The 15,883-nt window shown below is 40.6% G+C and overlaps 1 protein-coding gene across 1 annotated transcript in view; it reads left to right on the top strand.

The window, feature by feature from the left end:
* LOC111870540 (pro-resilin-like) overlaps positions 1 to 6,474 on the top strand; it is a 9,733-nt gene extending 3,259 nt beyond the window's left edge. Inside the window, exons 3-5 of the mRNA XM_023862906.1 lie at positions 602 to 1,174; positions 2,291 to 2,600; positions 5,953 to 6,474. Of these exons, the coding sequence (XP_023718674.1) occupies positions 602 to 1,174; positions 2,291 to 2,600; positions 5,953 to 5,974 (905 nt within the window). The 3' untranslated portion in view covers positions 5,975 to 6,474. The remainder of the gene's footprint in view (positions 1 to 601; positions 1,175 to 2,290; positions 2,601 to 5,952) is intronic.
* Positions 6,475 to 15,883: the final 9,409 nt, after the last annotated feature.

Genomic DNA, 15,883 nt, shown 5'->3' with positions numbered 1-15,883 from the left:
AGACAAACACAGAAAAACGCACACAAACATCCATGCCCTGAGTGGGATTCGAACCCACGATCCCGGCTTCCGAGCGAGCGAAGACAGTGCATGCCTTAGACCCCTCGGCTACCGTGACCGGCTCAGATTAGTAATAGATCACAGGAATTCGAAAGAAACAAGTGTAACTCTCTTGGTGACCGCACTAGGAACAAACAGCGTAATCTGTTTTGCATTTCACTGAATCAAGCATTTACTGACATGCAAAAGAAAATAATTGATAATATCAAGTGTTTATGTGATACAATTATTGGAACAATATATTTATGTTAGCAACAGATGAAAATTAGGACTAATGAAATAAGAAAAATACCAAAGAAGTCGTTCGGAAAACATATGCTTATAAAATTTTGCTTCATGTTATGAATATACTTGATCTCTTTGTAGCGAAACCGTGTGCCACTGTTACGACGAGGTGATGTCGTAAGCCCCACGTCGTCTGGTCTCGCTTTTACAGATAATGTCTTACATTCCTCTGATCTCAAGATACTTAATTGCAACACATGGAGTGTTTGTACAATATTGGCTTTAATTGAAACCTTAACAGAAGACTCTGTTGCAGCGGATGTGGTTCGCTTAAGCAGTCCAATTACAGCTGCACAAATACGGGAGAGACGGTCTGCTTTTCCCGGCAGAGCAATGATGATCCATGGATATTTCGGTAATGGGGGTCAGCCATACCACAATCCCGTGACACTTCAGCACGGTTACGACAGACACAATGGCAGATCCTATGATCCTCAGCGAGCCTTGACTGCTTTCGCTGCGGGAGACACGGTATCAGCAGGATCATCTTATTCTGGTGGCGGAGGAAGCCTTCACTGCAGGGACTGTAACGGCGCAGGCAAACCCGGCAACGGCAAAGGAAATACGCACTCTAACGGCAACGGACATCCCACAAACGGTAACGGGTTTCACCAACATACAGTGCCTAGTCATACACCCGCCACTAACGACAAACCCGTTAATGTAAATGGACAGCAGAAACCCAAAGGGGAAGAAGAAGTTGGCTACCCAAATGCTAACGGGAATGGAGCTGACAATGGAGGTTACCCGGTGGATCAGCCGGCCGCTGAAGAGACTGTTACACCTGCAGCGCCGACTCGCCCAGCCGCTACTGAGGCTCCCAAGAAAGGTAACAATCATGCATACCTGTTTCCAATTGCAACTAGAATGTCATGAAGGATATCAAAACGAAGTTGCAAGTAACAAAATTTAAGTTGTCATATTTCACTAGAAGTTTTACGTATTTTTTTTATGTACACGCTGAGGAAATCAGGAATTAATTTACACGGCCAATGATTGAACCCATTATTTTGGAACGCCCACATCAAAATTTACCCAAAACTGAACAAGACTACTGCAAATATTGTGCTTTGGAACCGCTGGCGTACCAGACGATCTGTATCACAGTAGATCAAAGTGAATAAACTTTATTACAGGAGGACCAATTTAGAGTTCATACCCCAGTCAGGGTGGCAAGACAAATGATAACAGAACACATTTCCGCTGAATTAAACTTTCAGTGAGTACAGATTATTAGTATTACTACTACAAAGCCAAAATATAATGTATACTGTTGTGAGTTTAGTTTTTAATTTCTGGGGTGGGAGAGTGTCGATGAAGCGCCTCGTGCTGCTCTTTGTCACCAGTTGCTCGGTACCTCAACATGCCTCAGAAATTGCACCCCGGAAGCAACTTACTACACTTAGGCATTGACAAATAAGGATATTCTTTGTAAGATTTGAGGTTTTTACGGCAGTGACTATGAAGAAAGCAGTCTTCTGGGATGTGGCACCGTGTATATGCGGTGTTAACCGACGTTTCGGTGGAGGAACGTATCTCCTCCATCTTCAGGGTAGAATGAAAAAATAAGAAATCCGCAAGCGAAGATACCGTGAGAACCTACAGTGATGTATGGTTGTTTATATGTAACCATTTCGTACCAAATTACGAAGAGAATATGCCGACGTAAGAGATATGAAATAACATTAGAATGAAGATATCGAACAATAAAGGTCTTCACAATTTGTAACTTCACCCAATATATGACTTAAATATGAAAACTGAGGTAGGCGAGAAATATCTGACGTGACAAAATTAAATATAAAGATGGGTCTTAGAACGATAGGTTATGAGGTACAAAATTGAAGACTAAGAAAAGTTTAAATGATGGAATTATTGTACTAATTCCTGAAAGCAGTCTTAACTTGGAGCAGTGTTTAGAACCGGAGTGTGTCTGTGTGTCCAGGGCCTGCAGCCGAAGAATCCGAGGAGGAAGAGGAGGACGAGGAGGGGGAACCACCATTCTTCAGCCGCGGTAAGGGAAGAGGAAAGGGCCGAGGACCATCCTACAATACCTACTTTCCAATAGTGTTCGGTGCGTATCCTGGTTTCGGGGTTGGAAGAGGTAGTAGCCGACAAGACGAAAATGCTTACAACCCTGGAGTGGCCACTGCCATCGCAAACAGCTTCAGCACTGGACGCGGTGCCGTGGCCACAAGTCATGCCACTGCATACGGGGGCCCTCACTTCATACCTCCGAGTTACAGGAGGAATGGGTAAGTTGCAGTTCTCACCTAACCCGGTCCCAGTTCGTAACGCGTGGAATCTCAGGGTAAAGTGTCTCCAGGTACAACGTGGAAAGGAAGAAATTTTGAATCTTACGTATTATGAAGGAACATAGAAAGCTGTTTATGAACACAATATCCGAGTTCAGAAGCGTAATATAATCGAATCCATGTTCATGTTAGTAATTCCAATATATTATAACATTATCTTGACTTAATAACTTTTCATATGCGAAATGTTTTAATTATAATCACAAGCTATACAATGCGATGATGAAAAAGTCATTAAAGATGCACAAAACTGTATAGGAGAAACATGTCGAGTAAATAAAATAAGATGTTTTATTTGACCGTTTAATTTTATTACTGGAGATAATACAACGGTATGGAAAATGCATTATCTAATTTTATGTGTACTGTTTAACAATTTTAATTATTTTATATGCATAACAATCATTTGCAAATATTCAACGTGAGAGATATGACATCGATTCTGTAACAATACCACTTACAGAGCCTAATTCTTATATTGCATGTAAATACTTTTAGATATACCAGTAGTAATCAGATCTGTAGACCGGCTTTTCTTCACTTCCCCAACACATATCCCGAGACACTCCCTTGCCTCAGTCACACAGAATGACAGCTATGGCTTGTCTCTTACGGAAGCAGAAACAGTTTACTCACTGAACAATACGGAGATGCCCTATATGTTTAGGCCTCTTTATATAGAAGCTTGTGATAATACTGACATAATTATTTCTAAATATTTGAACTGATGTTTTACAGTTTTTCGATCTGCTTAAGTATGATGCCATTTGGTTAAAAGAAGCCTCCTTCATCCATTCCATTTCACCATTCACAGATCTTACAGTCTTACACCGACTAGGCAGTTGAGGATGTGTCGTTAAATAAATTAAGAATTAATCACTCGATGGTTCAGTTACACCTTACAGTTTCCTGTCTATCTATGGCTCTACAGTCCGTNAATACTGACATAATTATTTCTAAATATTTGAACTGATGTTTTACAGCTTTTTCGATTTGCTTAAGTATGATGCCATTTGGTTAAAAGAAGCCTCCTACTTGATCCATTCCATTTCACCATTCACAGATCTTACAGTCTTACACCTACTAGGCAGTTGAGGAAGTGTCGTTAAATAAATTAAGAATTAATCACTCGATGGTTCAGTTACATCTTACAGTTTCCTCTCTATTTATCTATGGCTCTACAGTCCGTGTTAAACCTTGTCCTATTCTTCAGTTTCTTAATCCTATACACAGTCGGTAGGACTCCTTGGACGGGGATCAGCCCGTCGGAAGGCCGCTACGTACACACAGAACAACATAAACACAAAATAAATACACAAAGACATCCATGCTTTGGGCGAGATTCGAACTCGCGATCCCAGCGTTCGAGCGAGCGAAGGGAGTTCTTGCGTTAGACCGCGTGGGCGCTGTGATCGACGCNAGTTTCTTAATCCTATACACAGTCGGTAGGACTCCTTGGACGGGGATCAGCCCGTCGGAAGGCCGCTACGTACACACAGAACAACATAAACACGATATAAATACACACAGACATCCATGCTTTGGGCGAGATTCGAAATCGCGATCCCAGCGTTTGTGCGAGCGAAGGTAGTTCTTGCGTTAGACCGCGTGGGCGCTGTGATCGACGTGTACAGTGTCCTGCCTTCGGAAAACATGACTGAGGAAGGGCTGAAACCTGTCGCTGGGTTATTTTATTATGCTGCCCGTTCCTGTATGTAGAATCAGTGCTAACCGATGAAACGAAAATGAGTTGGAAAGGAACAGCAGTTGCCCAGGCAAGATATTTTCCCAGCATTTATCAACGGACATTAAAGAAATCACGAAGAAACTCAATAAAGATAGCCGACGTCCTGAACTAGATTCGAAAGCAGCACAACCCGAATACAAGCGTCGAGAGTTACCGCTGTACTACTCTGCTCTCTGAGACCTGTTAGGACAGGCTGCTAGGTATGTGGGAGGTATTGCTGTATTGAGGTCCTTTGCCTCCTGAATTAAGTACCGTAAAAGGACAGCATGCTGGTCACGGTAGCCAAGCGGTCTAAAGGTTCGGCCACACAGTACGCTACGTACGCTGTGTACACTCTATGACACAGCTAACATAGGAAACACAGCGTACGTAGTGTACGGAAATCTGTGTGGCCAGTCACATTGGCAATAAAGGGAGACATTTTTCTGTTCGTATGGCGAACATAGCGTACGTAGCGTGCGTCGCGTACGTAGCGCTCTGTGTGGCCGAAACTTAGGGCATGTACTGTCTTCGCTCGCTTGGAAACCGGGATCGTGGGTTCGAATCCCACTCAGGACATGGATGTTTAGTTTGTGTGCGTGCGTTTTGCTGTGTTTATGTACAGGTAGAGGCCTTGCGACGAGCTGGTCACCCGCCCAAGGAGTCCTACCGAATGTGTCAGATCTAGAAAAACCGAAGTGAACGGAGAAGTTCAGAGAGATAGGCCTAGGCCCACTGTGGCTGTAGCGCCAAGGGGGAAAAAAAGGACAGCATGAGATTTCCAGGAATGTATCAACCTTCTATTTCTTCCCCGGAGACACTCGTATACAGTTGACGGCCTTCGGAACTGAGACCGTGTCATGTCATGTATTAACAAAACAGGCTGCACAGTGACAGTATACTAGCAGGTACTGTGTGCTTCGTTTCTGTCACACTAACCTGTACGTCTTTGCTGTAAGTAAAATGTGAGAGAAATACAATTTTAAGGAACTCACACAGATTTAGTCGCCGAGCACTTAATGTGGAATTTGAGGTGCACGGCGTGGTAATGGAACAGTTTCCTCCTCTGCCAAGTATCACTGCACCCTCCTCGGAGTGGGTGATAAATTTGATCAGTCATCATATTTGTTTACATTTCCTACCCTAACCAACTGCTTGGCTGGACTAGATAAAAGAATATTACTTTAAAATTTTCATCTATCTTTATGCTCAGACTGCGAAGTGGATGGCAGGGGTTCGATTCCCAGCAGAGGGAGGAATTTTGTCCTCTCTAGCGACACTGGGTTCCATAAAACCATCTATTCAGTGGGTAGAGAGGTTCTTCCCCTTATGGTAAAGCGGCCTCCAGTCGCATCTCCACCTAGTGCTGAGGTCAAAAATCGTGGAGCTATACTTGCACTCTCCCATACGTCTTCTTGGTGTGGTGCTTAATTAACTAAGCACAAGGACAACTTCACTTGAAGCTCTACCATGGCTTGTTATTAATGAGGGAAGTTTTATAAATGCAGTATACATTCACGCTTAAAGGGTTAATTGAAACATACGTAAATATGCTTTGCGTTACAGATCGAGAGGACGTCCTCACTGACTGGAGATGGAAGTGATATGATACGGTTTAAGTCGGATACAGCTACACGCAAGAAGAGTAATCGAAATTTACTGTGGTAGAGTTCAGAAGACTGCAGAAGAAATGGAAGATAAAGGCGATTTGTAATTCTCTTTTGGAGAACTTATTTCTTTAATTTTTACTTGCCAGACTTAAAAGTAAGTCAGTAGACTACATAACATTCCGAAAGGAAGTTCCTTTGAGTCATCAAATGTGATGACATAATGTTTTTCTGCCATTTAAGACAAAGCGAAGAACTCATTATTATCTAAAAATAGACAAAATGACGTAAATATTACTGATCTAAATATATAAGATTAAACAGTACAATATTTGCAACGTGGAATTAAATTTACTGTTAATGTTTCTTCTCTCTCTCTCTTGCACTGTCTCTCTCTTAGTATGAAAATATATGATTCAGTAGAAGTGCGAATGTTAAATCTTAAGAAGTGGTTAAAATAAAGTGTATCAGTCTAGTTAAATACATATTTGTGCCTTCCAAAATAATATAGTCCTAAATGGATTACATAACCCACACTCGAATTTAACCAAACAAAGACACCAAAATCCAATAAAGCATACAACTGGAAACTTGTTTTATAATGTGGAATGGAGTATGTTTACTGCAAAATGAAAAATATTTCGCTAGCAAGTGACATTGTACCTTTAACTAAGTAACTCCATGGTGATAAGTCCTTCTTGTGAAGCCGCCAGATGTGCAGGTACTCAAGAGCTTCCTAACACTGGTCTCTATCCTCAGCCAGTTCAATCAATTTCATATCACCGCATCCTATCTCTCTAAGATCCATTATAATATTATTCACCCACCTGTGTCTTCCTCTTTCTAGTGGTCTCTTTTCCCGTCAAAATCATATATCTTAACCCCCATTCGTGCTATGTACCCTGCCAATCTCATCCTCTTCCACTTGATCCTACTACTTATACTTGATNTCTCTAAGATCCATTATAATATTATTCACCCACCTGTGTCTTCCTCCTTCTAGTGGTCTCTTTTCTTCTCACTTTCCCGTCAAAATCATATATCTTAACCCCCATTCGTGCTATGTACCCTGCCAATCTCATCCTCTTCCACTTGATCCTACTACTTATACTTGATGAAGAGTACAAGTTATGAAGCTCTTCATTATGCAGTTTTGTCCAACCATATTACATTTCCTTCCTCTTCGAACCAAATATTTTCCTCAGCACATTTTTCCTCATATACCAGCAGTCTAGGTTCTTCCTTTAATCTCAGAGACCAAGTTTCACACCCATGTAGAGCCACAGGTAAAATTATAGTCTTGTACATTCTGATTTTTACGTTTTTAGACAGCAGAGGAGAGAACAAAAATTCTGGACTGAATGGTAATAACTAATAAGCATTACCTGAAGTCAGTCTGGTCTTAATTTTCTCCTGAACCGAATTTGGATTTAATACTGTCGTTCCAACATATCTGAACTGTGCCATATTTTCAAAGAATCTGTTAGCTATCTTTATGTCATGATTGGTCCCTAAATTCTCGTGACGTGACAGTGAAACGTAAGTCGTTTTCTCTGCGTTTACTCCTAGACTAACCTCCCTACTAACGCCAATTAAAGTTTCTGTGTCACTGTACTTTTAGGAATGAAATTGAGATCCTTCTTCTGTCCCTTAGCCTTCACTTCATTCATTCATTCATTCATCAATGGCTTTAGAGCCCTTTGTTCCGCCTTGGCCGCTTTTTCAGTTTGTTAATCCTATACACAGTCGGTTGGACTCCTTGAACGGGGGATCAGCCCGTCGCAACGCCGCTATCTACTTACTGGACATCACAAACACAGAATAAACATTTCTCGAGTGGATCCGAACCCACGACCCCAGTGTTTGAGCGGGTGAAAATAGTTCATGTCTTAGAAGGCGCAGTGATCAGTTTGCCTTCACTTAGTTACACTTGGAACAGAGGTAACCGCTAATGAGCAACAGAAACGGAAGAGTGGAGTCAGCCGGAAAGTGCAGTGTGGGAAAGGGGAACTAATTCATAGAGTACTGGTGAAAACTAAAACGCAATGAAACTTCACAAATTCGGACAAATTGGGAGCGATTTTCCCCCCCAAATTAATGAAAGTTCCAGTTATAGAAGTGCTACAGAAAACATGTTCAGGGAAGTTATAAAATGGATGTCAGGTGTCTTTATGGGCAATACAACTTTATTTCGAAATTTAGATCGCATATCGTAAAATAAATTTAACATAAATGTATAAATTTTGACAGCAGTCTATAAACATTTAGGTAGCTATATACTTAGCATTGGGGGCACGCGGTAGCGTAGTTGGTTGAGGCACTATGCCACAAGCCGGAAGGTCGCGGGTTCCAGTCCCGATGAGGTGGATTTTTCAATTGACCTAATCCTTCCAGCCGCACTATGGCCCTGGGGTCGACTCAGTCTCTAACAGAAATGAGTACCAGGAACCTTCCTGGAGGTAAGGGGCGGCCGGCGCGTAGGGCTGACATCCTTACCGCCATCTACGTGAACCGACTGTCTACAAAATATGGGAACCTTAACAGCGTCTCACAACCCTATGGGCCTCCACGGCCTGTTACAGGGATACCTTTACTTTTACATGCTTAGCAATATTGAGACCGTGTTTAAGAAAGTAACTTATCTTGGTTTGTGTTCCTCTTTTGTACTGTTCTTTCACTACACATTGCTGACTGCGGCAAGTGATTATCTGCGTAGATCGTAATGGGCAAAAAGAAAAGAAGGGTTGTCCGCATTATCGCGAGTTCCGAAATATGAGGTTTAACTGTATTAAGAATATTTTCCATAAATATCTTCCGTTTGTCTACCGTTTACGCTTTAGAGAGTTTCCGTATATTTTACTTGTATTTATACCGATGTTTGTGTCATATTCACGGGATCAAAAGAAATTTCTTCTATTGGCAGTATTCCATTTAGTACAGGGTCCGTTGTAGACAGTTTTCACTGTATAGAGATCTATGATAAATATCCCACGATACTGCTCGATTATACAAAAGCACAGCATTTGGGTTAGAGGAAATAATGAAAATAATTTATAAAGTAAAATTACATTTCTTGGAATCTATACGTTAAACATATAATTATAGTCGTTAACGAAGTAAACATATAATCTTCTTACGAAAAATTATTCAAGCAACATTTTTTAAAATGTAGTAAGTTAAAATTCATTATAGTTTAGTATTAAATTGTAAAATAAATATAATCATTCTTAAAGTTTCTCGATTAGACATGGAAAAATCCGACAGATAAACCACTTCAGTTGATAACCACTGAGTGCAGGAAAGCAGACGCACTCGTTACTGCATAGCGAGGGACGTTACCGAGCACAGTCTCACGGCGAAAGTAAAAACTGTGTAACTCATCTTTCTGTCACACTACCCGCTGTAGACGGAAGTCGCCCGGAAAAATAATTGAAAAAAAAACACTCTTGCTGCAAGCACACAATTTCGGATTATAAGAACTCATAGTTAACCGATGACAAATGATTTTGGATCCCACATTACGTAAGCAGAAGTCAAGACATTACGTTACAGTGACGTCATACTGATTACTGTTTCTAGTCCGCCTTTCAGTGCTTTACTAGGAATGATTGGTTTCATAGTCACCATAATTCAAAGTATTCAGTACAGCTGGAGTTTCATCTGGATGCATCATAAGCTCAACTTCGTCTGGATTTCATGAGCATAGTAAGAAAAATACCTCCGTTTCTTTCCGCCAGCGGCAGTTAAGTATTTAAATTCTTAGTGGACTACTGTAGATTTCGGTGCAGTTAGTACTTTATGTACGTATATGCGATTAGGATAAGTTTGAATAAAGTAACAAAAACTAGTGGTCCTTTTATTTTTATATATATTGGAAATTTACAAAATTTTCAAATCGTGAAAATTCAAGACAACAGCCCCATCGTACATGGTTTCACTTTACGAGTGACTTACCTCACAAATAAATTGCGTGTTCTATAAAATCGAAACGTTTGCCACCACCATCAAATCATATCTCACCAGTTCAATCGTACGTATTTCATCAAAAATACACTTCAGTATTATAATCGCATATACAACTGTATCCCAAAAAGTCTTATAAAATAAAAGTGACAAGCAAAAATATTATATGCATTCCCTCTACGTTATATGTGTGCTAAATGTTCGGCCCAATTTATCCTTGAATCACCGCATCTGCAGATGTATCAGCTGAAGATTTGCAATAAAGAGTTTTCTCTAGTTGTCTGTTACTTCACCTCTCCTAAGCTCATATATTTTTCTCAGAACTTCTATCTCGGATTATCCTTATCTGCCTTCTTCTCCGATTGAAATAAACCAAGTCGAGCTCCCATACAAAGCAACAGATAACTATAGTTTTGCGCAATTTATTCTGGCATATTCCGTACAGCACGGAAGATAAACCATTCTGAACTGATAACAGACAGAGGAAGCACTCCTCAAATTTAATCTGCTGTTAGCTTCATCTGACCGCCTCTGAGGTCTAGGGGTAGTTCCTGGCTACAGATACAGAGGTACCGGTTTCGATTTTCGGTGCTACCAGATTTTCTGAGAAGTAGTGGGTCTGGAACGGGGTCCACTCAGTCTCGTGAGTATAATTCAGGAGCTATTTCAAGGAAATAGCGGCTCCGGTCTAGAAAACCAAAATTAACGGCCGGGGGATTCGTTGCGCTGACCACGCGACACCCTCTATCCGCTAAATTTGACATTAACTTCGCAGACAAGCGGCGGTCGCTCGGTCGGTATAGCTCGCTTGTGGACTACAGACCACGGAGTTAGTTTTTATTCTTTTGTTTTGTTAGCGTCATCTTGAACCTGACTTGGATTTGTAACTTGTGAAGGACAGTAACAAGAAGAGCAATCTTCATAATGAACTTTGGTGAACATAGGCAACATCCGTGCATCTCAGTGGTTTCCCTCGATATCCTACACGTATATAATTGCTGGTTTTCTTGTGGAATAATTACTAAATGACTGCCAGGCATATGAATTAACTAAGCCACCGGAAATTCCCGAACTCTGTCAACTAACTACTGTGACAGAAGATGGTCATATCGGATACATCTGTGACGCAAGTTTCGGACGCGGTTAGTTACTTGCTTAATGTTCACAGAGTCAATTTCATTCAAGCTTCAGTTTTTTTTTGGCAAATATTACGTAACGTAGCCGACAGTACAAATGAACTATCCTGCTATATAAACACGAATGTTTTATGGTGCTAATAGCAACTTGAAAGCATTCTCATATTTTAGCGTCCTGTTACACTGATTCATGTCCATGGTTTCTGCTGACCGTCTTACACTTTTTTACCTTATTCTTCACTTCCACACTACATGTTTCAGCACTAATGTGCCATCTTCAGGTGTCTTTATGCACGTTAAATTATTGTACTGCTTGCCATAATGTCTTCATTCTAAAATGACTAAAATCTGTATTCGTCATATAGGACGATGAATTCTAAATAATAAAACTTTTCAGGATTCTTCCTACGTCGCACTCAAACACGCGAATTACGCAAATACTCTTTTATGTGAGCATTCTTCCTACATATATTTGTGTATCGTGAAGATGGCACATTAGTGCTGAAACATGTAGTGTGGAAGTGAAGAATAAGGTGAAAAGGTGTATACACTATAAGACGGTCAGCATAAACCATGGACTTGAAAGCATTCATTACTTCTTATGGTATTCTAAAGCTCCTGTGTCAACTGGAGAAGTTATTTAGGATTAGGATTTAAATACGACGATGCAAGAACAATTGCGATGTAGCTGCCGCGAACCATTTCAAACCATAACCACAAAACACACCGGAGCAGGCAGCGTTGTGGACTTGTGATCGGCAGACATCCGGTCTGATCTAGTTCGGGCTCCCGACTGTTCTGAAGATTTGCCTTTCTGTCCCCAACGTCTGCAGTCTAATAACAAGGTAATAACTTCAGAGAAGATAAGATCATCTTCAAGTTCTTCACCCAGTAACCATTCATGATTACTTATTTACTTACTCATGGAGCTGAGGGCTTCTGGAGGAGCCGCCAATTCTGCAGCTACTGAAGAATTTCCCAGTATTTTATGGAACCCGAAAGTTCATCACCGTGTTCACAAGAGCCCTCCACTGGTCCCTATCCTGAGCCAGATCTATCCAATCAATACCATTCCATCCTATCTCTCTAAGATCCATTCTAATATTGTCCACCCACCTACGCCTTGGTCTTCCTTGTGGTCTCTTTCTTTCTTGCTTTCTCACCAATATCTTATACGCATTCCTCGTCTCCCCAATTAGTGCTACATGACCTGCCCACCTCATCCTCCTTGACTTGATCATTCTAATTATACTTGGAGAAGAGTACAAGTTATGAAGCTCCTCATTATGCAGTTTTCTCCAACCTCCTGCCACTTCATCACTCTTCGGTCCAAAAATTCTCCTCAACACCCTGTTCTCAAACACCCTCAGTCTATGTTCCTCCCTTAATGCCAGAGACCAAGTTTCACACCCACACAGAACTACAGGTAAAATTATAGTTTTGTATATTCTAATTTTTATATTTTTGGACAGCAGACGAGGAGACAAAAGGTTCTGAAGTTAATGGGAGCAAGCATTACCCGAGTTCAATCGCCTCTTAATTTCCTCCTGAATCAGGTTTCGATCTGTTATCGTTGTTCCCAAATATCTGAACTGTGCCACATTTTCAAAACTTAACCATTCATGATTATGTTCCCATATTATTCGACACAGTTAAAACTAACCAAATAACTCCAAAGAGCAGAGCCCTTCTTAATAAGCTAACAGCTACTTAACTATTTAATAAGTTCCTCGCATTTTATGGAATTAAAAGGTGTACTACCTTGTACACAAGAACCACTTACAAGTCCCCGTACTGAGGCAGATGAATTCAGTCCAATATTTCCCACCCCGTTTCATCGAAATCCATTTTAATACCAGTCTCTATTCTGCGACTTGGTTTTCCTGGTAGTTCCTTTCTTTCGGGTATTCCTACCAAAACTTTTCACTCTTCGCTAAATATTGCAAGGATGATCAGAGGAAGGCGGATGAAATAGATAACCATATAAGCAAGCATAGAAGAGAAGAGAAATGTATACATGCAGTTCAGAGAGTTTCCTTAAACACGAGAATAAGTAACAAGTAATAAAATTAAGAGAGCTTGTCGCAGTCCGTAATGAAAGTAAAACATGCTCCCGATTTGCCACAACTGTTTCCTCGGTGACTCGATTTGAAAAAGAGGTTAATTAGATTATCCCTTTTTTCTCTTCCCCTTCGCTTCCACTTTGGAGCATTAGGGCTGATTTCTCAATTTCATTGATCACTTTTTACAGACGGCAGGACTCCTTGGACGGGTGATCAGCTCGTTGCAAGGCCTGAACCCAAACACAGGGCACCACAGACACAGAATAAACGCAAACACACATACATGATTTCAATATAATACCTACTCTACATTCAGCTCAAACCTACTCTTGCCCATTATCTCAAAAACAGTCTATTGTACAGAATATTAATATATAATGTAAGCTGCAGATCTTATTAACACACGCAACTAATATTTTAGACTTTTTTTTTGCATGATGAATATTTAATAGAACAATAAAAAGGAAATAATTATTTTGCAGTTGGATTTTCTTTTTGAAATGTTAAATTATTACCTACAATAAAGAAATCACATAACAGCTCAAAGAATGTCTCTTAAAAATACGTAAAATTATCCCTGTAACATGCCGAGAAGGAGCATAGGATTGTGAGAGGTTGAGGCTCCCATATTTTCTAGACACTTGGCTTACAGAATGCAGCAGTTTTATCAGCCCTACGCGCCGGCCGCCCTTTATTCTCCAAGAAGATTCCTTGTACTCATTTCTGTTAGAGGCTGAGTCGACCACAGGACCATAGTGCAGCTGGAAGAATTAGGTAAATTGAAAAAATCCACCTCATCGGGACTCGAACTCGCGACTTTCCGTGTTATAGCATAGTGCCACAATCAACTACGCTACCGCGTACCCCCTCTTGAAAATAAGGGAGCCATAAGTCAAAATACTTCAAGTTTGTTACTTGTTGTATTTCTTTTGTGGGTTATATTACGACGCTGTCGGTAGATACCCGTGGATTCGAATCGAGTTCACTTCGAACACGAGTTAAGGGCTTTACTGCTAGGGTAAAACGTCCGGCTGACTGCTGTAGTTCCGGAAGGAAAGTGTTCTGCGACAAATTCCTTCATGGCGTCCAGGGCAATTATGTAGGTTTTAGTAAGAAATGCCACTGCAGGAGTGGATATCCGCACTCTCTCAGTTTATTGACAGAATCTTCACAGCGTTAATTGAAAAAAAAAATGTCACTTTATTCTGAAGACTAATATGACGCAGAAAACTTGATGTGTAAACGAACAGCTATACTTATGAAGGGGAAGGTTAATTTTAAAAATGATTCCCGATCTTCCCCTCACCTCTAGCTCTTGTAGTTGTTCACAACAAAGTGTCCCGAATAACAGACAGAACTTTTCTTGTATTTCCAATCAGAAGAAGACTATTAGCATTCGTGACGTCATGGCTTATTTGCACAATTCATCACGAAGCTTCACATACATACCAAACTCTGCCTAATCCGCACACCTGTAATTGGTTCCTTCTTTAACGACGCTGTTCCACTGTACAGATCATACTCAACACTCAATTGCATGAACGGGAAATGGAATGGAAAGGGAATGGAATTTCTGTGACAGAAGCAGTAGAGGCCTGAGGGGGGTTGAGAGATATAAACAGCATAAAAAGGAAAAGACAAATGAAAGAGAAAGGAACATCAACATCCGTCGCAAACTATTTAGCTCTTTCAATAATCGGGAAGTCCCGTGCTGAATTCTCGAACGACAGATCAACTCTTGTGACAAGCTGAGATACAATATTACATTAAAATAAGCTACGAAATCGTCCAATTGGACGATATGTATAGTCTGCGGAATTAAGACTATCTGTCTGTCTGTCTATCCGTCTATCCATCCATCCGTCCTTCCGTCCATCCATCCATCCATCCATCCATGGCTCTACAGCCCTTGTGGTCCTTGGCCGATTTTTTAGTTTCTTAATCTATCCACAGTCGGTAGTACTCCTTGGACGGGGGATCAACCCGTCGCAAAATCGCTACCTATATGCGGAACAATATAAACACAGAATAAACACATACAGATATCTATGACTCGAGTGGGGGAATTAAGACTGCACCGCGAAATGAACCAACTTTAATGAAATTTAAAGAAAAACGCAAAATAACTTTCAAAAGGCGTATCTTCCTTTAGAGTTCCAGAAAGTAGACGAGGTGATAGCGACTTCTGAACAGAACAGAAGGAATTTCCTTAACATATTTTACTCTTACTTTTATGAGGAGAAATAATTTATTTCTCTTTTTAACTACTGAATCTTTTAAATTATTTACACAGTTATATTTGGAACAGGCAAGAAAGTTTTACAAATTTTGGGTGGAACCTCTTGGGGTAAAATTAATTTGATGACCAAAAAGAATAGGCAAAAATGACATTAAGACTGATGTTACTGAAGAAGAAGTGTGCGCATGATAGGATGAGACTGGTTCAGGCTCCTGTCTAATATCTGCCAATGAAATTAAAATCTTCGGAGCGGTTGTGTACGTTTTGGCTACCTCGTACATTTCGGTTTTATATGATGATTTGGTAAGTTAAACTATATTTAAAAAGGAAATAAATAGATTAGTATATTTTGGCGATTAGGCAGTATGATTGAACATGTGTCGAAGTAACGAAGTGAAGACTCTGGAAGCTACCTGAGGGGAAGTCCCTAAATCATTAAGGCATGACACCGGTGAACCATCTCAAGAGGACTATAAAACCGTAGAAAGA

Source organism: Cryptotermes secundus, unplaced genomic scaffold, assembly GCF_002891405.2.
Source record: "Cryptotermes secundus unplaced genomic scaffold, Csec_1.0 scaffold117, whole genome shotgun sequence".
NCBI classification, from domain to species: Eukaryota; Metazoa; Arthropoda; class Insecta; order Blattodea; family Kalotermitidae; genus Cryptotermes; species Cryptotermes secundus.
This window is presented reverse-complemented; position numbering and strand designations above follow the sequence as displayed.